This window comes from Cottoperca gobio, chromosome 10, assembly GCF_900634415.1.
Source record: "Cottoperca gobio chromosome 10, fCotGob3.1, whole genome shotgun sequence".
NCBI classification, from domain to species: Eukaryota; Metazoa; Chordata; class Actinopteri; order Perciformes; family Bovichtidae; genus Cottoperca; species Cottoperca gobio.
Genome location: NC_041364.1, coordinates 7,119,976 through 7,145,571, shown reverse-complemented (window position 1 = coordinate 7,145,571; position 25,596 = coordinate 7,119,976). Strand labels below are relative to the sequence as shown.

At 39.6% G+C, this 25,596-nt stretch overlaps 1 protein-coding gene across 2 annotated transcripts in view; it reads right to left on the bottom strand.

Annotated features, from left to right (window-relative positions):
- enox2 (ecto-NOX disulfide-thiol exchanger 2) overlaps positions 1 to 25,596 on the bottom strand; it is a 79,836-nt gene that overhangs the window by 35,895 nt on the left and 18,345 nt on the right. Inside the window, exons 2-3 of one of the 2 annotated variants that reach the window (XM_029441239.1) lie at positions 12,792 to 12,927; positions 255 to 410 (exon numbers count right to left, since the gene is read on the bottom strand). In XM_029441239.1, the coding sequence (XP_029297099.1) occupies positions 255 to 410; positions 12,792 to 12,888 (253 nt within the window). In that variant the 5' untranslated portion in view covers positions 12,889 to 12,927. Of the gene's footprint in view, positions 1 to 254; positions 411 to 12,791; positions 12,928 to 25,596 lie in introns of those variants that run through there. The other variant, XM_029441238.1, reaches the window with a different exon arrangement.

Here is a 25,596-nt window from a genome sequence, read left to right as displayed (position 1 = left end):
TCGGCAGGTTAATCAATAATGTGAATAATTGTTAGCTGTAGCCCGAATAATATCGTGTGAACTAAATTACAACACAGTCACAAAACAGCTAAATATTTTTGTTGGGTTTTGTTGTGTGAGGAAACTGTCTCCAAGGTCCAAATAATGTTACAATACAAGCCTTTCATTGTGTTGTGATTCTTTTGCATGGAGAGGCTGGTGAGGGAGAAGGTTGCTAGGGTCGGAGAGTGCAGGATTAGCATAATGTGACTTACTGGGGTTGGGGGGGAACAGGGTGCAGGTCTTGCAGTGGATGATCTCCTTGACAACTGGCAGCTCCTGGGAGAGGAGTGTGGGCATAATCCCGAGGCCGGGCATCATGGGATTCAGGGGAGTAATTCCAGCCATCATGCCAAGGCTGGGATCAAAATCTGGAGGCAGGAGAAAAATATGAATTAGATCACACAGCTGTTCCTTCCTGTTGAAAGAAGAGAGAACGCCTACACGAAGATTTAAATACAGACCCGTTTCCTACAGCTAACCTTTGGTCGGCATCACTGGTCGGCCCGTACTAAAGCTTTTTAATTGTGCATTTACTCCCTGCGTGATTCGGCCTACTCATAATGGAATACACAGCCATTCAGGGATCAAACTTGAATACACTCTCTTCGTCATGATGACCTTATAGATAATAAACACGGTTGGATCTAAAAACCTACGTAACAGAGAAGCTTATATTTACAATACTGATTTACACTGCACATTGGGAAAACATGCGCACACCTACACACACAAATACTGGCATCCATTGCCACCACATGAGCTTTTATGTGCACACACATCCCAGTATGCAGCTTTTTTAAATGGAAATGATGTTGGCTTTCAGCATGTGCCTGCGTACAGTCACCTACAGAGTATGTGTAGTTGACAATTGTGCCGCAGGGTGTGTAAAGATTACGCACCTGTGTGTGTGCATGAAGGAACACGGCTCGCTAAAGCAAATACTTCAGAGATTTCAAACAATAATATAATTAGACATGTAGTAGAATTAATCTGAACCACGAGGATTTACAGAAAGTGTGACAGTTTATGAATTCCTAATTATGAAATGATTCAATAAATAAGCAACACAATGACAAGTAAATTCTGAGAGAAATACAACAGCTCAGCCATAAAATTCTACCTTAACAAATATTTTAATGTTCAGATTTGATTGACACCGTCGCCGAGGGGATAATTTAACTATACGTTTAGTTTTAATAGAGGTTTTACTTTGCATTTCTAATATCCTTCCCCTTTTTATGTCTGTAAATATGGACAACACATTAGAAACACCTCTCAATATAATGCAGTCCAGTACAACGCCATTAACTATGAACTCAGTAATAAAGATATAGTTGGATTAAAATCTTCTTCGGCAATAAATCCAGTGAAGGAGAAACAATATTTATTGTTCTATCTAAAGTATACCATTAACTGGAAATAGATACATTTCCTAATACGTGATTCCCTCTAAATCCTCTGTAGGACAGAAAATTGATGAATTAAATTACACTCAGTGAAAGAGAATAAAGAAATATGCACATTACAGGGGACTCAGAATAGGTCCCTTGAGCCAGAGCGGGTGTAATAAAGGCGCTAGTATAATAAAACTGGCTGAACGACAAAGATGAGGAAAGAGAAATAGAGGCCGGATAAAGAAAAAGAATTCACCGTAAAGTGAAATAAAGAGCCACAAGAACTACATTAAAGGAAAATAGATGGAAACTATGTGTCTGTTGATGACCTAACCATTAGTCTCTAACCAGGTGTCTGAGTGAGAGGAAACAGGTGATAAGAAAGATCGTAGTTGTGGACGATTGATGGCTTCTTCTGCACGTTACGGTGAAGGAAAGGAAGACGGATAGCAGGAGGGAAGATAAGAAAAGGTGGATTGAAGATGGGAGGATGGTTCAATAACCAAACCTGAATGCCAAAGACTTATAACACTACATAAAAAAAAAAAGGGGCTGAGAAAACAAAACGGAGTATACCTCAAGACTGAATTCAGTGTTGTGGGAGGTTGCAGAAGAAGAAAACATTGTACAAATATTTCTGGAAATCATACTCCATTTTCCTGTTCCGGTGGTGAAATTAGGAAACATGCTTATGAGTTCATCTGTCAAATATTGACGCAAAGCAAACTAGATTTCAGCTCACATGGAGGAAACGATCTGGTTACATCAGGGCATGGCTGGTGCAATTTCACTGCAGCGGTGCTCATGTTCCCTCTGGAGTGTGTGTTGCTGTGTGTGTGTGTGTGTGTGTCTCTATCTATTTATCCTCGTCTATTAAGAGCCGGAGACCTGAAGCAAGCATGTAGCAGAGAGCTGTGTGTGTAATAAAGGAGATTATTTACTTCTTCCTAAGGATTTCCAGCTACAGCAGAGTTCTCTCATCTGAGGACATGTTTCATCTCTAACACACCAGTATTTCCTCCCCACTGCTACTCATTACAATGCATGCTGTAAGCAGACACAGATGAACATGCAGTCTAGTGTACAGCATCCAAATGTATGTATTTATGCAATTTCCTCAAGGATTTGCTGTTATGTTATGTTCCAAATATACTTTTAGTGTACGCTGTTGCAATATGTATTAGAGTACAGTTTACATCTTCAAAAGCATAATACGGGTGGATTAGACATACTGTAGTTTGTTCCAGAGTTTATGGGACATGACAGAAAGAAAAAACACTTTCCCGATTAATTTTCTGCCCATCACCCAGTAACACCACCCGATTCAATTTTAGTAGCAACATCACAACAGCCAGTCGCCCCACTAAAGTCAATGAGGTATGATTTTCCATTTTTTTTTAATCATTTGTTTAGGCTTCAAATTCTTAAAAGCGGGAGCACTGCAGTCAGAACATGTCCATATATGCCAACCAGCGCCACCTATAGGAAAGGAAAGGAATGACAGCAGGATTTTAGAGCGGCATGTTTATGTTGCCACCTATAGGCAAAGATAGAGCTGATGCAATTTTAACATGCAGGAGATGGATGTTGGAGAAATGTTAGCTTTTATTAATCAATTTCTCATTTTCAGGCACTTGAACATCAAACAAGTGAGTGTGATTGTTCATTGTCTGTAGAACACTTCTCTAGAGATACCTGCTCAACCATAAAAACAACAGTTTTGGAGATGATTTCAGCAACACCCAAGTTCATAGTTCAAATACTCAGCCCGGGCAGAACAAATGCTAATTTTCTTTTTATGAGTTTCTTTTGGCTTATGCATCCAGCTCTCCAGAAAGAGAATTATTAAAATGACTGTATTGCTCTTGCCCTCGTAGCTCAGTTCAATAAGGTGCATTCACTGTAATGGCGATAACCTGGGTTTTGAAGTTGACCTGGGTCATTTGTCCCCATCTCGGTGGTTTAACCATTACAGTGAAAATGCTAAAGGAAAGCCAGCCAGTCCAACAGAAGCATTAAAGGAGATCAATAAAGATTTTGAAATCAATCCTAAACTACATTTGTAGCCGATCATGTGAAGGTGGGTGTGAATGAGGTTAATAAGCAGAGCTACACTTTCATAAATATTAAAAAGTCAGGCGGCTCCATTCACCATCCACTAATCTGTAATGCTACAGGGGGGGAGTGGGCGAGGGGGGTCATCAGGGCACCTACTTCACAGCTGTTTCATCTAATACTACAACAAACCCAAAGGCTTCAAAGAATGTTAGAACCACACAGAACCACCGTCCTCCACAACAGTAACCTTACCGACACTAAAAAAGTTCACAACATTACAAACATTTTGTACGGTCTGACGGATCGCTATTGGAAATAAAAAAAGCTTCTGGGAAGAAATTCTGATGGGTGACAGCACGTCTAATCTAAGATCAGAACGTGAACTAACTACAAGCTTTGTTATCCAAGTCACACGTGATCGTAAACTGAATATCTTTGGATTTTTGGACCAATGGTTAAACAAAACATGACGTCACCACCTTGGACTTTAGGACATTTTTCACCTTTTCCTGATATTTTATAGACAAAACAATCAATTAAACAAGAGAAAAGACTTTACGTACGAAACGTGTTGAGCTTACAAAATGTTGTATTTCTATAGATTATTCTATGTCGTGTATAAATGAGTTAGAATGTGCTCCTGCTACAGTTAGGGTTAGGGTATGGATGATTCAAGCAAACGGTACTTGAGAAAAGATCTGAAATGATAAGTCGATTACTTGATTAATCGATTTGGCAGGAAATTAATCAGCAACCATTTTTAGAATCAGTTAAATATTTAAGCTATAATTTAAGAATATTCAGTGATTCCAGCTTCTCAAATGCAAATATAAGGTTTCTCAGTCTTTCACGACAGTAAACTGACATTTTTATGGGTATTTGGTTGAACAACACTATTTAAACATGTAGCCTTGGGCATTTTACAGAATAAACAATTAATAATGAAAATAATAATTAGTTGCAGCCCAAATTTAGGAGCAATTTTAGGCTTTTGTTTTGGATTTGGGGGAAAAACTGCTTTTGACATGTTATAATTTAAAGTTATACAATTCGTTTTGAAAATGAAATGACATTTTTTACTGGAAAAACAGTATGTACTACAAGCCAATATGCTGTGCACTCAATGAAGGAGAGGAAGAGCAGGGCTCTTTGATTCAATAGAAACTTCACAGAGAGATTTAGAGAGCACAAGAGTCCTCTTAAAGAAGAACAACAAAAGAAACCTGGGGCTGGGTCCACCCACACGTGACCCTTTTCATCACACTCGTCTACGAGCCTCAGTCTCTATTCTTACTCATTTTAGAGACCTGAAGCTCACAAACATCTCCCCGCTAACACCTTTTCCTTGTACAGTAACACGCATGAGTGCACATGCACACATAAGACACACAGCTGGCCTCTAAGCCTATTTATACAAAAACGTCTACGTGATGTTAAACAATCTATACCATGGTGTTACAAAGTAATTACATTTGGAGCTGCCCATCAATCTCGGGTGCAGAGAAGAGAAAGAAGAAGAAAAAACATTTGATTGTGTGAAGCTCCTCACTATTAATGTCATCCTACTCTCCACATATCTCTCTCTCCCCTCTGGTTTACAGGCTAAACGTCCCTCTAGCAGACAGCAGCAGAGGGAGGGAGGGAGGGAGGGGGCTGGATATTATTCTCTAATGAGGCGAGCTAGCCACGCCACTAGGTACTCTACCAGTGGCGTGAAATCTGCTGCTCTCAATATCCGACTTACCCTCTTTGTCTTTTTATATGACCATCTCCGACTCAATTTTTCTCCAGTCGGCAGAATAATAATAAATAAAAATAAAAACCTCCCTGTTTATAAAAGTTATTACATTTCCTTATTGCGTTATATCTAAATACGAATCCACTTCCTTATGTTGGCTTCCAAAATCCGTCATCATTACTGGACACCTCTGTAGTCAAATCTCCATAACAAATCTAGCCTTTAACAACATCTAGCCTCTAATCTAATATAGCTGCCATGGGTGAGAAGAAAGTCCCATTTCTGGAGCCATATAACTACTGCTGTATTTCTTTTCCCTAGACATACTGTATATCCACTCTGTTCGCCTACATGCAGCCAAAAAACCTCTGGCGTCGTACCAGTGCAGCTTCTGAGCTGTCAGCAGAAAGGGACACGGCATTCAGTGTCCAAGGATTGGAAAACGCTTACGGCAAAGGAATGACTGTCAGCCAATGTATTTCCTAATGTTAATCCAGGTGAGCTAATGTGTGAAAATGAGAGGACCCCGATTCATATCTGGGGCGTCTTGTGCCCTCTAAATTCATATGAGGAGCACGGTTTAGATGATTGGCTATAAAGTTCTCATATATTCCACTGTGGGTTTGAGTGTGTGTGTGTGTGTGTGTGTGTGTGTGAGTATTTGTGTACAGTGGTGGAGGGGTATGTGGCAACCGCGGGGAAAGGGATGAGAACGAGTGGGATGCAGCAGACAAAAGGAGTGGTTGTTTATTCAGAGAACCGTCGTCTGTCCCTGGAGCCTGCTTATCTATTCCCCAGGGTGTGTGAGTTGTGTGTGTGTGTGTGTGTGTGTGTATATATTCATGCATATGAATGTGCATCTACATTAATTCTGATAACCTTGCAAATACATGTGTGTGAAATGCTAAATATTTGCCTTATGGTGGTGTGTGTGTGTGTGTGTGTGTGTGTGTGTGTGTGTGTGTCCAGCATCTTTTGTCTTTTCCTTTTGTCTAAAGAGCAGCTTTGACTTAAAATGTAAGAAAACCAAAATAGCTAATATAACCCATCATTCCTGTGAACATACTTTAGACATCTATTATTATAAGAGACGCCTATTACACAGGCCTACGACATTGTGCCGGGACTGGGCTGCTATTGGTTAGACAAAATACATTTAACTTTCAAGGTCAGACGAACACAAAAATGAGAAAGTCTGGTAACAGAAATAAATAAATAAATGAAGCATTACTGCTACTTTTCTCTAAGCCTGACTGAAAGGTGGTTTGGTGTTTAAGGCCCCCTAGTACATTTGGGAGTTAGGATTGGACACATTTCAATGGTCACACGATGACACTTCTTTTTCTGTGAAACACTGGATACATTCGCCACTTCAGATCTTCTCTAAACAAATGCAAAGTGATTTCAAACAAAGAAGACACTGCTTCATTCTAAGGGGTCACAAGACAAAAAAGGTGGAGAACCACTGGAGTCTTTTGATCAAAGCCAAATATGCTGAGGAACCGGCTACAAGAACAGTTATACAATACATACCGTCACGTGTCTTATAATAAAAAACATCTTGGGAGTTCTGTATTTTGACAGTAATACACAAGAGGAACTCTATAGCTTTGCATCTGGTTCTGCTTAGTCAGGATGTGCGAGAGAGAACGCTGATGAAGGTTGGGAACGGTGAACACTCCTGGAAAAGGATATACTCGCTCGGCCTCTGTTAGATGTCAAAGATGTAGAAACCAGATGTTGATTTTTTTAGCCGTTACTGTTCCTATTTCTGCTCCGTTCTCACAGTTGACACTTTATCTGTGATATTACTCAGCAGGGTCGACAGCTTGCTATCCATAAGACATGACTTACGCATGCAACATTTATAACATAAAACACACTTTGAGCATCGGAGGATTTAGCTTGTCCTCGTAGTTTGGCTAAGCATCAGCTAAAAGGAAATCCAGTGATTTTGCTATTTGGTGACGTTCACTCAAAACTGACACTTTTTGGATGTATATAAAAATGATTCTCATGGTGTATCCGAACCCTGGATCATTCGCTATGACTTCCTTTGAGCAGATGGAAATCCCTGCTGTGGCTTTTCAAGTTTTCCGCAACCACAGGAACTGTCTCCGGTCTGTTTAAACTCTTCCCCGGAGAGCTAAACAGAGGTCACCTTATTATTTACATCTCGAGGGTTTTACAACTTAAACAATGTTATTCTATGCTCCCCACATTTGGAACACAGTGTTCAGGATAGCACCAATCATTACAAATGAAACTGATAATGCACGGTACGATCATAATACAAACCAGACTCTCCCGACTGCAGCTATTGCGAGTGCACAACCTGCGATCAATACACAACGACTGTTCCTCCAGAGATATGCTAAACCCTACCACGCCTATAACACATTCCTTAAATTCAGCTGTGTCCTGAAGTCTAGTTCATCACCTAACAGAGTTGGAACTTGTTTGTTTCCAGGACTCTGGGTTTCTCCTCTCCCCTGAGCTGTTTGGATGAGGCGGGCTGTCTCCAACAGCTATCCAACATGTAGACTGTCACACATATCATAAAAATCACTGACATCTTGGACACATGGCACTTAATACTCTGGCTCATTCTATTGCACTTACGACATTAGTATTGGAGTTATTTGGAGATTTCTGCTATGATTGGCGTCGTCATTTCTCCACCTTTAGTTTTTAATGCTCTCTGAGGAGGGGTGGGGTCCCTACTTGAATTCTTCCCTGGTATTCCCCCTTTATGTCATGAGATTTTTTCTGGGATGAGACAGCTTGGGCTGGGTCAGAATCACCAAGCACACATTTGCCTCAGAGGGATCTTTAAATCTGTACAAAAGACGACAGCCTCCATCATGATAGCCTTGATTCAGATGAGAAAAAAAAATGGAGGGGAACCCCAGTAAAAGCAAGAGAGGAAGGATCCCTCTGACATGGAATAGATAAACAGAAGTATGTAGTTATGATACAGAGAAACAGAATGACAATACTGTGTAAATGAAGTACAAACAAAGATTATGTCTCAGAGAAGACGTCAAAACGCCTCTGTACTTTGTGCATCATTTACCACACAGTGCATACAAACCTGACTCATGTCTATGGCCTGAGTTCAACCCCTCTGTAAAAACACATCGCTAACACAAACATGTAATAATAACTTTCTAACATACGCAACCATTGCCCGGTCCATCTATAGAACTAAAACTGTCATCATTGGAGACGTGCACCAGGCTTTGTGAGGCTGCAGATTGTGAAAGGCTCTGCCCACAGTGGTCTGTTTATCCAGCTGTCTGTCTGGATAAATCCACTTGGCTGGAGGCAGGGAAAGACTCGGTGGGGAAGAAATACATTCCAGGCTCACAGTGGATGAAACGAAGGCAGACTCTAATGTGTCATGAAAGCACTCCGGCTCAGGCAGTTTCTTTTAATGAATGAGCCTGAAACTGACACATAAAAACCCACTTAAACCTACATGCAGGAAACATGTGACACACTGTACACGCATGCACACACACACACTTAAATATCAAATGGGAAGGGACAGTGAGATCTCTCCTATAGTTTAGAGGTGAAACTAAAAAGGAGACAAAGATAATGTACGGTCATGATGGAGAATCAATAACTAATCCACATGGATTACTTCAAAGGCACAAGGTGCTCTGGTAACAAGTCCTGGCAGCAAGACAACATAAGACTGTGTGTGACATCCAGTGAAAGTGTGTGCCTAGAAGCTTAGTGCTCGCAGAGATGTCATGACGTATTTCTAATACAGCACTGAATAGTTTATGAAAGATGAATTGTTCTAATATTGTGGTGTTGCTAGTGGCTAACCTCGAGCTTCTACGTCCTCATGTCTAGTTGTAAAAAGAGGCAAGCAAGACCAGAGTGCTTAAGTGGATCTCTTCCCACTTATGCATTTCTCCTGGGCTTCAACAAGTTCATTTGGCTCGAGTGAAGTAAAAAAAATAAGCATGGGTAGAAAAAACAAGTAATATATGGAAAATGTGTGGAGAGATGATAACACAGCGGCGTATTTGGGGAATGTATATTTCACAAGTATTTGTATTGTCCATCTGAGAGATAATAAATGATGAGTTATTGATTCATTATGTAATTACTTTTTTCAAACAATCCTTCCTAAGTCCTGCCTATATTCGCTCTGTTCGGTATCTGGCAGAACCTCGTTTAACTTCCCCCTTTCCTGCTAAACTTACGCTATGCCAAAGTATGAAGATGGTTAAAAGATGTGTCTGGGGGGGCCTGTAAAGGCAACATGTGTGGAAGGCGTTGTGCTTATCCCATTTCCAAAACCAAAACCATATTTTGTCCGATGTAAAGACTGGATTGGGCCGAGCGGCATACCTCACCATCAGCTGGACACTATCACCACCAAGGACACCTACGTCTGTTCAAAGCTAACACTACAATGTAAAGTTATCACATTGTATACTGTATAATCACATCTTAAGTTAGCTAATGTTGTTAGCTAAACATCCTAGCTTATTAGCTAGCTAACGCCACATCAGGAGGAGTGAGCCTGATGTCAGATCATCAACGTCAGCCAGGTTTGCTTCCTCCTTATAGGAAGCTGTCGGCTTCTTGATGAGATTTTTCCTGAGGCACCTGGTGAAACAAAACCACACAGCCGGAGTTCGCCGCGTTTCTTTCTGTCGAGCTTGTCCGGGACTTTGGATTGGTCAATTGTTGGACTGGCACCTTCAGGTTTACAGTAAGTACTGTTAAAGCCCAGAGGAGCATGTCTGTGTGGCTCAGCAACGTGTTTAAAGGAGCTCAGCTCTGTGAAGAGCAGATGAACAGCATGTGCTCTAATGTGTCTCTGGGTTACAGAGGCTGACTCAGCTGTAATGAGATATAAATGAGACGTCGGGTAATTTAGGCTGTTGAGGGAGGGAGGGAGGAAGAAGGAACAGAAAGGAGAAAGGAAGGAAGAAGTGGGAAAGGTAGAGAAAGCCCAGCTGTTATTCCAGGTGATCTACGAGGGAAGACACAACTGTCTTCTTAACCCCGAGTCTCCTCCCTTTCCATCACGGTCTCCTCCCGTCTTTCCTCTCTTTACTACTCTCTACGCCTCTGAAACAACTCCTGATACCTGATGTTTGACAGGAGTAGAGGCTCAAAGGCCGTGCACACCCACAGTAAACCCACACAGGACAGTTCAATTAGTGCTGCCTGATTGGAGCTCTTCTCAGGACTGTGTGAGTGTGTACAGACTGTGCTTGATTCTACCTCACTCGGTTAGTTTGAATCACCTGTTACAGGACAAATTAGACCTTATTACTACTACTTACTACTGCTATTATGTCTTTTTTTATTAACAGGAATTAAAATGCAAGCATATAATGCATTTAGTAGTCATTAGTATAAACATAACATTGAAATCGAACAGATCGGCTTCATTGTCACTGATACATGCATGCCTAGCATCTGGTTTTAAGTTTGACTGTAGGCCAAAACTGGCAGAGGGTCTCATGAAATGCGAGAGCAGTTTATTTGACCTTTCTTACAGCAGGCATTTCGACTCGCCAAACACAGGTGCTAATAACATCACTAATTGCTGCATGCAATTTATTTGGAGTTTCCGGGCTCTGGCATTGCACATGCTGTATCACTGGCACGGCTTAATGACACTTACACAGGAACAGAGCCATCATAAGTGTTATTAGTAATACCTGTGCTTTTCCTGCTATAGCACATTAAAAGGTGGGCTGTAAAAAAAAAAAGGCCTTAAAGCACTGCAAATAAAGTTCAAGAGGCACCTTCTTCAGAAAAACAGACTCCTGGATAGATAGATGCGTGTGTCCAGCATCCAATCTTCACCTCCAACATTAAGTTCAGTTTCTCTGCTTCCCTTTATGACAAGTATCTTTACCACTTATGAAGTCTCTCTCTCCTCAGTAGAAAGGTTTTTTGATTACCATTTTTGAAATATGTCTTGTCTGCGTGTGTGTGTGTGTGTGTGTGCTCTTCCCTTAATATTTCCTGAGGAGTGCATTTGAGAGACTGTTCGTCTCCAAGTGTGTACACACACACACACACACACACACACACGCACACACGCCCGACATATTTCAAATATGAAAGTGCATTTCAGCTAAGAAGTGGGAAGTGATTTATAAAAGGCTTTAGGGAAAGGCTTTCTACTGGAGGATAGAGAAAAGACATGGCAGAATAACTCTTCAGAGATGGAGAGTGGGAGGGTGCAGCTGAACCTAATGTTATAGATAGCAGAGCAATCGTTATGGCTGAATATCATAGTGGCAGATCAGAATACAGTAGCTCAACCTTGTGCTTAAATGCTCCTTGAGGTTGTAATAATACAGGAGAAATAATCAAAAGAATAAAATGTGATCGTTTTAATCCCTATAAACGTCGCAGGTTCCCAACTGTTAAACACATGCGGTTAAACCAATGACTTTCTTTCTTTGTCGCGTGCTGAGCTCAGCTATCTAGTGCGCACATTACCTGTCATACAGTAACTCATATAAATACAGGAGCCGTAAGTAGGAAAATATACGTTTGTGCTTGGTTGTAAAATCCTGATGATCGCTTGGAAACTGAAGCAGGTTTTTTACATAAAATGAGTATCAGGAAATCATATTTTCAAATGTTCACTTCAGCTTGGTGGCAAGTTTACTTATCTTAATGCTGTCAATGGCACTGAACATGAAGTACGCAAGTGCAGTGATTTGTGGTATAATAAAATCTTAACACACAGCCTTAAAAAAAGGTTGAAAACAAAACCTGCTGCTTTTTCCACAGATCCCAACAGACAGAGCTCGCTTGTCTGCGTAGCATCCTAAGGCAGCATCACAGTCCCAACTTGGTGACTCATCCTGTTTTTTACCGACACACTTCTTTTTAAACGATCAACGCAGCAAACACATGCGAATCCACTTCTTTATCCTTTAAAAAGCCACATTAGCAGATACACAATGCATTCAAACATAATGTTGCTAATCAACAAACCTATCTGCCCTCAAACAATAAGAAAAAGACTTTAAATGATTGAAATGGATCATTTTAATTCTGATGCAACAATAGGACAGGCTTTTGGAAACAAATCCAAGCTTAAAATGTAGGTCTTCTATCTGTTTTTTTCTTTTTTAAATAACAACATTTTGCTGCGTCTTAAAAGGAAAAATAGCCAGAGGGGACATTGATGGGAACAGAGTACGAGCTAAAGCTGCAGTTCTGAGGTGAATAAATCTGCATTAAAATGTAAAAGTTAAATTCCCTAACAAATGTGAAAATATATATAGTATGCTTCTAGAAAGAGGTAAAACTGCCTAATACTATAAATAAAGGAATTAGATTTTCTATCATGACAAAATCCAAGCTTCATATTTCTTGTCTAACAACATCTAGATTAAAATAGAGTAAGAATGCCTGTAAATAAACCCCTAAATCCAATAACTGTCAAATATAATCCTAGAGTATCTCTGCCGGTAGAGTATTGAAATGAACCTTCAACACAAAGTCGTCTTTGCTTCTGGTTTGGGTGTAGTGTTGATGCTTAGGTAGTGCTGTACCTGGCATGAGTTGCTGTCCAGTGAGCCCGATGGGAGGCATCCCCAGGTTGTTCATGGCTGTTGCCCAGGCGTTGGGGTCCGACATGGGCATCGTCATCGATCCATTGGAAGTCCATTGTCATGTTACAGATCCCTTCTGCAGAAAGACACACACAAAATCATTCCTGTTGGCTATAAATCATCATGATACAGAGTCATGCCAGGAGAGGAATCACTTTAAGGGTCAAGACTGCGGTAGAAGAAGAGTGTGGTGCTGTCATGGCATCTCGGGCCGCCTCCTCCTCTCTATAAATCATCCTTTAATTTTGTGTTCTGTCTGAGGGGAGAGGAGAGGAGAGGGGAGCCCACTGTGACCCTGCACTCAGCCTGACACCACAATGATTTCAACAACACTGTCATTAAGACTCTCTTCATCCTGTTGTTGCCGTGTGTTGCTTCTCGACACTTCCCGTCTCAGTGACAGTGATAGTTGATTTGAAATGCTGCTGTATGACTGTCACACGAAAGGTAGAATTCTTGCTGGACAGAAGCAGCTTAAAACAATGGAAAGCATTCGTATATCTATACAAAATGTACAACCATCCAGTAAACTGTCGGAGCTTTGGTTTGCAAACCAGAGTAAGACAATAAAACGGCATAAAACACGATTATCATGGCACTAAGCACACATCCTGATGCGATCAGGCATTTGCCAGGCGCTCTGCTACTAAACCTGGGAAGAATCTCCAATTTAGCATGACAAATACACACACACACACACACACACACACATACATACATACATACACATCACCTCAAACTCACATCCCCAGACTCATGGTTTTATGCCAAGTGTTGCATAATGAAAGCAAACACATTAGATCCTCATAATAAAAACCCTGCAGTAAAGTCAACACGAACGCATCTTACATCGACCAGCGGCTCATTCTCCCAGTCTGCCGTCTATTTCACAGCTCTAAATGCTCTTTAATTCTCTCCTCTGGTCGACCTCTTTCTCTCTGACAGACCTGTAAATTGCTGTGACTGCTGGCTGAGCCAAGCTGCCCTCTTCTCTGCTGATGCCAAAGCCAACACTACTGTTAATAATGAGAAGTGCTGCACCCTGCACACACTTCACACCCCAGAAGGTCTGTGGCAGAGCCTACTGTGGAGGTAACACTCTGCTCTGTGTGCATAACTGTGTGTGTGTCTGTTTGCACAACTACTCTACTGGTATTCCTGGTGTTCAGACACAGCTGGCATTGTGTAATAATGTTATTTGCCTCTTTTCCTCTCTCTCTCTCTGAGCTGCTAATTTCAGAGCTGTCTGATGTCACTGCCGTGGAGAGGCCTGATAACAACCTGCCTGTGTCTGTTTGTCGCTGTGATAATGCTGCTGACGAGGACTTCACAGGCTGGTTAACTAACACAACCCTATTAACTGGGGACACTTCAGAGAACTTAAAATGAGGAGGGGCGAGGAGAGGTGGCGAGCTGTTTTATAGCAGCTTTATTTCCAGTTTACAGTATATTAACTGCAGTGCTCTGGGATACACTCGGTCAAGGTTTGACAGGTGATCTCCTATGTCTGAGTCCTTGCTTGGCTAAACAAATAATGATGAGCTAGGAAAAAAATCAATATGTTGTTGGTGTCATGAATAATGATACAGAATTCAACATGGTCTGGGACCTGGTAATTGTAACATTGAGATGTATCCTCAGTTGTGTCTTTTCCAGGTCTTAAATGCTGCGTTAAAGTTAGTGAAGCTTATTTGAATCTCCTAGTTCATTAAAATCAACAAGATTACAAATATCACAACCAGGGCAAGTTAACTATTATTTTAATTATCGAAAATTATTATAATATTTCATTAAAATCTTTTGATTTGGTCTTTAAAATGTCATTAAACAATGAAAACAGCCCATCGCATTTTCCCAGAGCCCAAATGATGATGAAAATCCTCTCCATCAGGATGTACGTGTATTACTATAGGATATACATTATTACACATGTATGATATTTCAAATTCTGTACCATAACAGCTTTTATCCAAATACTAGTACTACTATATAATATAATATAATAATATATATTAAAAAATATATAATAATATAATAATATATATATATATATAATAATATATATATATATATATAATAATATATATATATATATATAAAAATAATAATAGTAAATTAGTCACTTCACTATTTCCTGAAAAAATATGGCCGACATTAAAAAAATAAATAAATCAATGTTCATTTGTCCTCCCTTTCAATCTAATGAATTGTGAGTGAAAACACAACCAGGAATTGACCTTTGATGGGAAATCATTGGAGGTCAACAGCCTACAAAGACATTTCAACAGAATTAATTTCTGTTCATCACTGGAGGGCAGAGTTCATATTGACTGTAAAGGCTCACATTCAAAGAGCTGCACATTTGACTGTAAGTGCTGCGACAAGTTAAATCCTCTGCCGTGGCCTTCAGACCCTGCTGACAATAGTCATAGACCCTTCAGTTCATCTTACTGCCTGTTCTCCCATTCATTCAGAGCATCCAATTCCTGTGTCACCCTCTCCCTATGTTCTTTTCTTCTTTATGTTGCACGTCCTGCATCGACTTAACTGCCATCCATTATTTCGTATTTTCCCAGCTCACACAAACGCACTCTTTCCTCCACGAATCAATTATGCTTTTCAGACCTGCAGCTCTGAGCATCAATCACTGAGGGCTTTTGATTTTGGTACGGCAAAGTGACCTTGAGGGTAAGAGTCAGCCTTGGCTTCCCTTAAAAAGGAACCATCCTATACCATCACATCGATATATAGATGTGAGGGAGGAATAGCAAACAGCTGCTAAGAAAAATCAACACAGGGATACGAGCACACACCGAGGCACAGATACTCACAAACACATAAGTTAACCTTGCCAGAGAGAAGGATTGTGAGCCAGGGACGATACTGCCAATGAAGGATGAATGCCGGTAAATATTTTTAACTGAAAACATGGACTACAGCACTCTGCTTTGCTGTTTTGAAGCCAATTGTCATCATGGAATGAAAAGTACCTAATTGAATCCCATCATTTACTTAATTTATTCCAAAGTCAAATGATCAGACAAAGTCAAAATCAATGGCGATAAGAAGTAAATAAGACAAATTATGTTCAGCTGTTGGCTCAATGTCACTTGAGCTCCTGCATATGCCATGTCTAATTATATAAACAGAACAATCTAAATCATGTGTAGACCTCATGACACGGAGATCCAAATGTAGAAGTATGTAAATGAAAGCTTAATATGTGTAAGTCTGGTTAAGCCAGGTTAAGCCTGGTTGAGATTTAAGTAGAGCTACAGGTGGAGGTTACATTTATCTCTTCACACAGGATGTCAACATTAGAATCTCCAAATGTGGGGGATAGGTCATAATTACCAAATGCACAAGACTTATTGTGAAATTAACATCATATTAAGACAACTTAATAAGAAAATAATATTAGAAATGTATCACTGAGGTCATGAACTTTAAAATGTGATTTTACAGTTTCAAGCTTCAGGACAAATCTCCATAAAGTGCAGAAGACAGTAGAGCTGAAATGATAAGTTGATTAGTCATTTTGGCCAACTACCATCAATAAGCAACGGTTTTGATAATTGATCAGTAGTTTAATCAAAGGAAGTATTTTTCAAACATAAATGCCCCAAAGTCACCGGTTCCATCTTCTTAGATCTGAATATTTCCTGGTTTTCTTCCTTCTTTGATGTTAAATTGGCATTTTAAACTGTTGCTTTGACAAAACAAGAAATTTCTTTAAAAATTGTGACAGACATACAATTTGCAACTCTATTACTAGATCACCATGATACAGTCCTGCGTGAATTTTGCCCAGTGGCAATTAAAGCGATAGTGATTTTGATTCAGCTGGGGTCCACACCAGCATAAGGCTTTACTGATACTCCCTCTCTGCGGGCTGTGACCGGCTTTTAGCTCCCCTAAAAGCTCCCTCAGGAGGCAGATAGGAAATTAAGTCATTTTAAGGCCCATTGGCCGTAAGCCCCAACAGCAGGGAGAGACGCTAGGGGCCATTTAGTCCAAAATGCACATGGTTTTAACAGCTAACTACAGGTTTATCACAGCCCCTAGAGAGCGAATTCAAGAGGCAGATAAAAAGATGAGGGATGGAGACAAATAGAGAAAGAAAAGGTTGCTTTTTATAGACCGATGAGATGCTGACGAGCCAAAATGACGTGATAGAACATTTAAGCCACCTCGAATTGAACTTTGAACATTGCGGCAATGAATAAAGCGACCTGATGATAGTCATTACCACAAAGTAGGAATTTCAAAAACCTACAATTTGTGTAAAATATAATGTCATTGTTGAACGCAAAGTGGCTGAGCAGATGGATGAGCGTAATTAAGTTTCAGTACATGTCCTCCAACCAAAGGAAACTCAAAATAATTGTGGCTGACTACTTTCTGATTCTGAGGCCGAGACACAATATTGGAGGAGATGTCTGCCATTTTCCATGTGGAAGGATGTGTGAAATGCTTATACTTATGCATGGAAAGCATATTGTAGAGAAAAGAAAGGCCTTCGGTGAACAATTGCCTCTTTGACCTTAATCTTCTCCTGAATGCAGATCTATATGTTTGTGTTTCTGAGAATGTTGGTACGTCAGAAGAGCACCTTCAGGGTCATCTGGACCACGTGAGAAGAACTTAAGAGCATGAAGATGTATGCATCAGTGGAAAACGTAATAATTACTGAAAGTAGAGAAATGTGCTCTTAAAGATCACTATGCTATTCTTCAATGACTTACCGCGCACACACGCACGCACACGCAGAGTGTGTTTAATAATGCATGACTGCCCTTCTCTTCGCTTCTTTGATCTGTTAATTATGATGAAGCTGGTAAGGGTCTGGTGATTACTGATGGCACAGTGAAGAGTGCCCTGAGTGTTATACTACACCACATCTCATTTAAGACCAGAAAAGAAAACAACAAAGTGAAGATGTAAAGATGACAGAAGAGGCCTGAAGACAGCCAGGCCTAATGGGAGATAAAAAAAAAACATGGGAGAAACTCCCTCTGCCATTTCTCTTTCAATCTCCTCGATATATTCTGATAAATAAATGTTAATTAAAAACAGATAAATGCTGAAAATCCTGCCAAAAATGACTTTTGAATGCGAGCGTCATTGACAGGTTAATACGGGTTGGATAATACCTAATGGGAAATAATATAAATAATCTACCATCAGCGATTACTTCAGCCTTTAATATTCCCATGATGCATTAGGCCTATATCGCAGATTCAAGCAGGTTTTTTTTTTTTTTTACATCAATATGATGAAATTTCTTGATATATCAGGAAATTATTTCAATAAGGTCGACAAAAACATTTCTCTGGTCTAGTTATTTTTTTTAATAAAGTGATACTAAGTGTGAAGAGGAGGCAACCTGAGAACAGGTAACCTGTGTGGGTTAATAAGTGTCAAACTACTCATGATGGATGAGCAACACCTCACTTTAGAACGGGGAACAACAAGAGTTAGCAAGACTTCATTATTACTACACTATTAACACTTGTGGTTTTGTGTTGTTACATAAGAATAGACCATATTTAATAAGTGTTATTAAAGTACCTTGTATGTCCCGTACTGAATGAAGCATATTAAGATCATAATTCATGTACAAAATCTTCTTTACTTACCATCAATAAGCAGTAATTCGGGGGTTATTGTTGGAATGTTAAGGAGTATTAATGGCATAGTAGTTGTTGAATATGATCATGCAGAATAAGGCAATAATACTGCGTTCTATTACTAATAAAGAGCCTAATTTATGCTACTAATGGTGAATATGTGTACCTGAGTATAAAGTGTTACCAAAATGACATTGTGATATCGTATTTAATCCACATCATCCACTGATACTGTGGTTGTAACGTGTCACGACAGTGAGACAGAAGACTACTATCACGTAAACAAAGGCAGCTTATGTTTTATTGTTGGACCTAAAAGGTTTCTGTTTCGCTTCAGTATTTATCAAACAGTGTTAAGAGGAAGAAAAACTCCACAGGGCACCTTTAGGTTGACAGGAATCTTCTATTAGATATTATTATTTGCAACAATTAATAGGTTACAGAAGCTAAACAATGTAAAACAAAGTGACCTGTCTGATGAATGGCGGACTGTAATGTCTTCAACTTGAAGAGCGATGGCTTTATACGGTTACAGGGAAGTAATTTTATTACCCTTCAAAACTGGGTGACAGACAACCTCAGGCATTTTCCTGCACAGGGTATTTGAAAGGGGCATTGCGTTGTTCAAATTTTGTGCTGCCTTTAAAATGTGATCATCATATGTAGTACCCTGAAGACCTGCGATGCATACAAAGACAAGGCTGCTTTGCAAATAAATCCAATGCAATTTCATGGCTTGGAATGAATCTATGTTGCCTTTGTGTCTAACAGGTGACCATATCTTTAGCGAGGTGGTGGCAGCGGAGGTTGTCAAATCAAATTAGTGTCTCCAAAATTGAATTGGAAAAACTAGCCTGAACCCGATCCACAGCAGAGGTGACTCAAACTCCAACCAAAGACTAAAAGAGTAATGCATATCCAAACCGTATTATAGTCCAATCAGGTCCTCGCGCTAATATAAATGCGACAATTTGTGGTACTCATGATTAAGTCCTGTGAGTCAAACTGCACCAAATGCTCCACAGGACTGAGAATATTCATCAAGTCGCTCTGACCTGCAGGAACTCTCATGTGAATATGATCAATTACATTCTTCCCTTGTTCCACTTGATTAATAAATCCATTCCAGCAGATTGCGCACACATTCATCGGGATAAGACATGTCGGTCTTAACCTAATCAATGAAAGCGGACCAGTCGCAAACACAAACCACGTCAAACTGCCAATCACCACAAAGCAATCGAAGGCAATCAAACAGCACGTCAGGCACGTAGCTTAGCAATGCTGGGACTGCACTGCATCTGCTTACCATTAACAGTGGATTCTCCCTTTTCCATACACCACGTCATGTTTTGACCCATAATGAGTGAGAATAAAATGATATTGAAATGTTTTAACTCTAGCTCTCTAGGGCAACGTCAGTATAGCTTACTGTGAGTCATGCAGGTGGCCCAGGGGCATACATTCACCCGCCACCGCAGAGTCCTGAGTTCAACAAAAGCAGCTCTCGCTGACACAATGTCTTCATTAAATATGATACAAATCACCACTTATATGTAGTCATCTCATCAAATCATGCACATTGAAAGGGATCGGAATAGTACTAACAACAAGTGAAAGCCGTTTTGTCATGACTCCAACATTCTTTACTCAGAAACTACAGCTAAATGCTTAATTACATTTCCCTAGATTAGTTTAAGCGCTTGGCTTGCCGAATGCTTAAGAAGCCTCTATTTAAAAATATTGCACAATTAGACTCTATGCTATGAAACAAAGACTAATGCAACACTAGTGTGCATCAACAGCTGCGGAATATATAGTATTTTACATGCAATGACAAAAGAAAAAGATGCACAGCGGACATAAGCATATTATCTTACTGCAGACTTTCGTTTGCCAATTTCTATTTCCTTTATCAGGAGCTATTTTTATACAAATGGAGCAGAGGCACTTGTGTTTGTGTCAATGTTGTTAAGGAGCAACATCCGTTCCTGGACAGGAGCATGACTCTTTCCTTTCTTATCGGGCTGAGAGAGGTGACAGACAAGAACAGATTACTCCGATAGCCGGGGGGTGGGGAGAGAACGAGGGATGAAAGCCCATGAAAGAGAGAAAAAGAAGAAATATCCCAAGCAGCGCTGTAACCTCACCACATCAATACAATCAAAGTACTCAAAATAAGATGTGAAGTTGTCTGTGGAATCTATAATACAACAAAAAAAACAGGGCATGACTATAAAATGTCACGTCTGTAAACCTGGTGTTCCCCGAAGAAATCAATGAAGACTACCTACCAGGCTGCCTTGTGAGCCTTCGGAAATGCAAACATTTGAATGCCTCTGCTACAGGGCGGGTGCATTGTGAAGATGAAGTGTAAGCAGCAGAGTGTACTGCTGTGCTTGGACAATACAAAGTGATTAGGAGGTTGGAGGTGGCAATAATAAAACGTGTTAATGCTTCGCTCTCCACTGTTTAAAAAAAAAAAAAAAAGGTGCTGAGGTGACATTAATAGATGTTATTCTTCAGCTGCAAGCAGAACCGAGCACAACTACGATTGAACTAAGTTTCTGCTTGATGGGCTGTAAAACCAAGAAAGTGTTTCCAGTTCTGCTGCAGAACAATTGCGAGATTGTCTTTACTGCTCCTGAGCAACAGCAGACAATACAACATCATTTTCCAAAGTGATCACCATCATGTAAACAGCCCGTGGCGGCCTCCTTACAGGCACTACACACACTACACACACACACACAGTGGGAAAGATTACAGTTTCTGTGTGTTTTTTAATGAATGTGCATGGGAATTCTTGAGTTCAATCTACCAGCTATTCTGAAGCCTGTATCAATATATGCTACTCTACTTTATTTATGGATTTTATTGCATTTTGTCGTATTGTCCCGTGTTGTGTTGTGCAGTGCGTGCTGAAGCACCGTATTGAAAACATTGGAACCCTTTTTTGTGCTAACCTGCCAAGGGACTACAGGCGAAAGAAGCTCATTAGCTAATTCTGGTGCTTTTAACAAAATATCTACACAGAGGTTTGTGAAAAATAATCATCAGTAATGTGGATACAATGACTAAGTGGGAAAAGGTAAATAATAGAACAGCTAGAACAGTGTGGTAAGTTCAGAAAATGACATCACTTTACTGTAATGCAGCCTTTTAAAACCAGGAAAAGACAGCAATTATGCCATGCTACGATATGCTAAACCTAAGACGATATCTAGTCATATATCACGATATTGATATAATATTGATATGTCGCCCAGCCCTAGAATAAAGTTATCAAACTCTCCCTGCCTGGAGCAGATACTGAATCTTTCACCTAATATCATAACAACAACAACAACAACAACAACAACAACAACAACAGGTGTTAGGTACGGTAGACTAACAGGTCGTGTGACATTCCCCATGAAATATTATCAATCTGTTGAAACTCTATAATGTAATCATCAATACTGGAAGCGTCCTTAAATAAAGACACTGACATCTACAGCAGCACAATGACTGCATGACTAACAGGATGCAGGAGAACACTGATTGTAGCATTGATCTTAATGATGAAACAAAACAGCTGCTACTAATCTGCAAGAATGATGCGTCGTAAGAGACAGGAAGTTACTTTAATGAACAAGTTTGCTGAGACGGCTGCTGACATCCTTCTGTCCACACTGACAGCAGTGAAGATTTGCCCAATTACGAAGAAGCTGATTATCGTCCTGTGTTTCTGTCACACCTGCACAACAGCTGGGAAATCTGGGAGACAAACATTAGGGATGGGAGTAGGTCCCTTTTTCATTTGCTGGCTTATTAGGTTGAACATGCACAATAAATCACTGAAGCATTGTATAATATACAGCCCTATTGTCATTTCCTGGCTTATTAACTCAAACATGCACGATGAACCAGTCAAGTACGACATTAAATTGTATGAAGCTCGATGCAAAATATGCTTCTACGTCAGAAGCGATGTGCATTATATTCCAAATATCTATCTTATATTTACACTGCACACGTTTGAAAAAAATAAATAATAATAATTCCAGCAGATCTCATTACTGAGCAGGAGAAATGGCTTCTCATTTTAATGTGCAAATGATGCACAGCATCTATTCCACTGTACTGGAGGGGGTAGAGACTATAAATCTGAAATATTTGTATGATTGCCAAGCTGTCACATCAGTAAATACTCATTTGTGAGTATGCAATCCTATACACAGTTTGGCACAGATGTGAAGAAACTGACTCTATTACTAGAACAACAATCTAAAAAAGAGAGAGGTAATTGACAATTTGATCATTTAAAGTGAGTTGTAAAAAAAAAAGGAGGAGATGGGACCTGACTTTGGATCCTGCAGGACCTGAGGCAATCATTTATGTGATACACACAGTTAAGTGCATAAAAACAAACTGCTTCAACCAGATGAACTATGTTTAATCCTCTGTGCATTTACTGTACGAGCAACAAGGGATCAATAAAAGCACCCTATTACTTTTATTAGACAACAAACGAGTCTGAAATTAGCAGAGAGCCTCATCAGCGTTTAACTTGACAGAACTATAGTATTAGCAGCAGGAGCAAGAGAAAGAATGATACTGTGTATATGTAGTGTGCTAAATTACGACCAGGACATTAGTGTTGCAACTATCAATTATTTTCATTGTCAATTAATCTGCCAGTTGTTCACTTAATAAATTGTTTGGTCATTTAAATGTCAAGAAATAATTAAAAAAAAAATTGCCGTTACGATCTCCTTCAGCAGTCTTCAAATGTCTTGTTTTGTAACACCAACAGTCCAAAATCTCAAAGACATTCAGTTTACATCAAATCCTCACAGTTCAGAAGCTGGAACAAATTAATGTTTGGTATTTGTGCTTCAACTTGGAAAATGAATCAGTAACTATTTTGGTCATCGATTAATCATTTGTCAGTGTATGGACTTACTGCATATGTATCTGTTTTTGTTCTGGGCTTTTCCCTGAGAAGGCACAGGGAGCATTTGTGTAAGAGAGACCCTATGAATGTTTAGTTAACAAGTCCATTTACTGAGCAAACAAGTAAATGGTAAATGGGCTGCATTTATATAGCGCTTTTCCAATCTTTGAGACCACTCAAAGCGCTTTACAACACATGTCAGCATTCACACACATTCATACAGAGTCAGAGGTTACCATACAAGGTACACGTCAGCTCGTCAGTAGAAATAACCACACACACTCGCACACCGTTGGCCATCGGGAGCAGTTTGGGGTTCAGTATCTTGCCCAAGAACACTTCGACATGCTGACTTGCTGGGGATCGAACCACCGACCCCTCTACCTCCTGAGCCACAGCTGCCCACGGGCCGATCGAAAACGTTCAAAAAAGATTGAGCGTTTACTATACTTTTTGAAGTAGTTATGAAACACGATGCTGTTCCCATTGACCAGGCTTGGTGGCATTGGGCCTGGAGTGTGTCTGTTTTTGTGTGTGTTTTATATAGCTTTGGTGTAAATCATCAGGAGTGATACTCGGGGGTCACATACCCATGAGAGCTGGAGATGCTACAGCCAAATCGGTTACAGCTATTTCTTTTATATTTTAGTATATATATATATATATATATATATATATATATATATATATATATATATATATATATATATATATATACGTATATAGAAGTATATATAAGTGTGTAAAATGTAACTGCCCCTTAAATCAAGTACAACAGTCCACTTGAGTCTAAATAACTAAATAAAACTTCTATAGATTATATTATGGGAAAACATTTTTTTCCTTCTGATTTGAATACATATAGTCAGACATTAGTTTTAAAACACGTATGTTGTAGATACATTCTGCTTTGATGCGACCAATTTTAAAAAGTAATATAACTTTAAGCATGTCTAATTAGAACTGAACTCATGAGAATTAATTGGGAAAAATTCCTGCAGCGTTTCTACAAAGTGCATAATTCCACAGCAGTAAGGCAGCAGGGAGTAAATCTTATACGTTCTAATGTGATAAATTCACGGCATGCTGAACTTTCATACGAGCTAATTTATTGAGACTTCAAACCGGAGCAAGGAATGACATGGTACTGAATTTAGATAAACATGGATGTTAATGAAGTAAGACAGCTAGGTTTATAAACATGCTATATTAATTGAACTCTCCGTCATCCATTATGCATAGTGTTGGAACAGTACACATCATAAGCAATTTGCATGACATTCAGCTCTCCTACAGTGCCCGTCTGTTCACCAAACAAATCAACATATTATCAGATAAAGATAAATAACAAACAAGCAAAACAGGAGATGTAACAAGAGGAACATCTGAAGTTAACATCAAAAGCTAAATGAACTCCAGAAGGTTGTCCGAAAATCAATTCATTTTCAGCAGAAACAGAGCAATTCTACAGAGACCTCATTTATACCACAAAGAAAACATTCAATACTGTAGAATTGTGCTGCTCTCCAACAGACTCAGTGGTCCACCGACAGACCCTTGGAGACTCCAATAATGAGTTCATCAGGGTTAAAGTGAGAGATATAAAGTGATATGGCCTGACTTGAGAAGAGAGGACCAGAAAATGTGTTCCTCAGCCATCATCTCAGATTCATACTCATTTAATGTGGAAACCACACATGAACAAGATGCATTACTGAAGAGCAGCTCAGGGTCCTCCTGACGGGAATGGACATTTATGCTATTTGTGCCAATCAAGTTCTACTCTGTTTAACAATCTGTTTGACGAATATTCAACCTGAAGGGTTTGACAGGAGGTTTGACAGGTTTCCCAAATGTATCTTGTCTAATATTCAATTTAGTTAGAAGACGATAGATACAATCTTTAAATACACACATACAAATTCACATACTTAAATGAAGGCTTGAAGAAAATACACACGACAATGCACAAAAAAATATGCCATGCCAGAACATCAAATGGTAATAACACTGTTCATACCATGCATTTGTTTTGGTTGAAATTCTGCCAGAGACATTTGTTGAATGTCATATCTCTTTTATATCTCACTATATTCAATGTTTCCAATGTCAACATCTAATAACTACAAGAGACGACTACTACTACCACTACTACCATCACCACCACCACCACTAC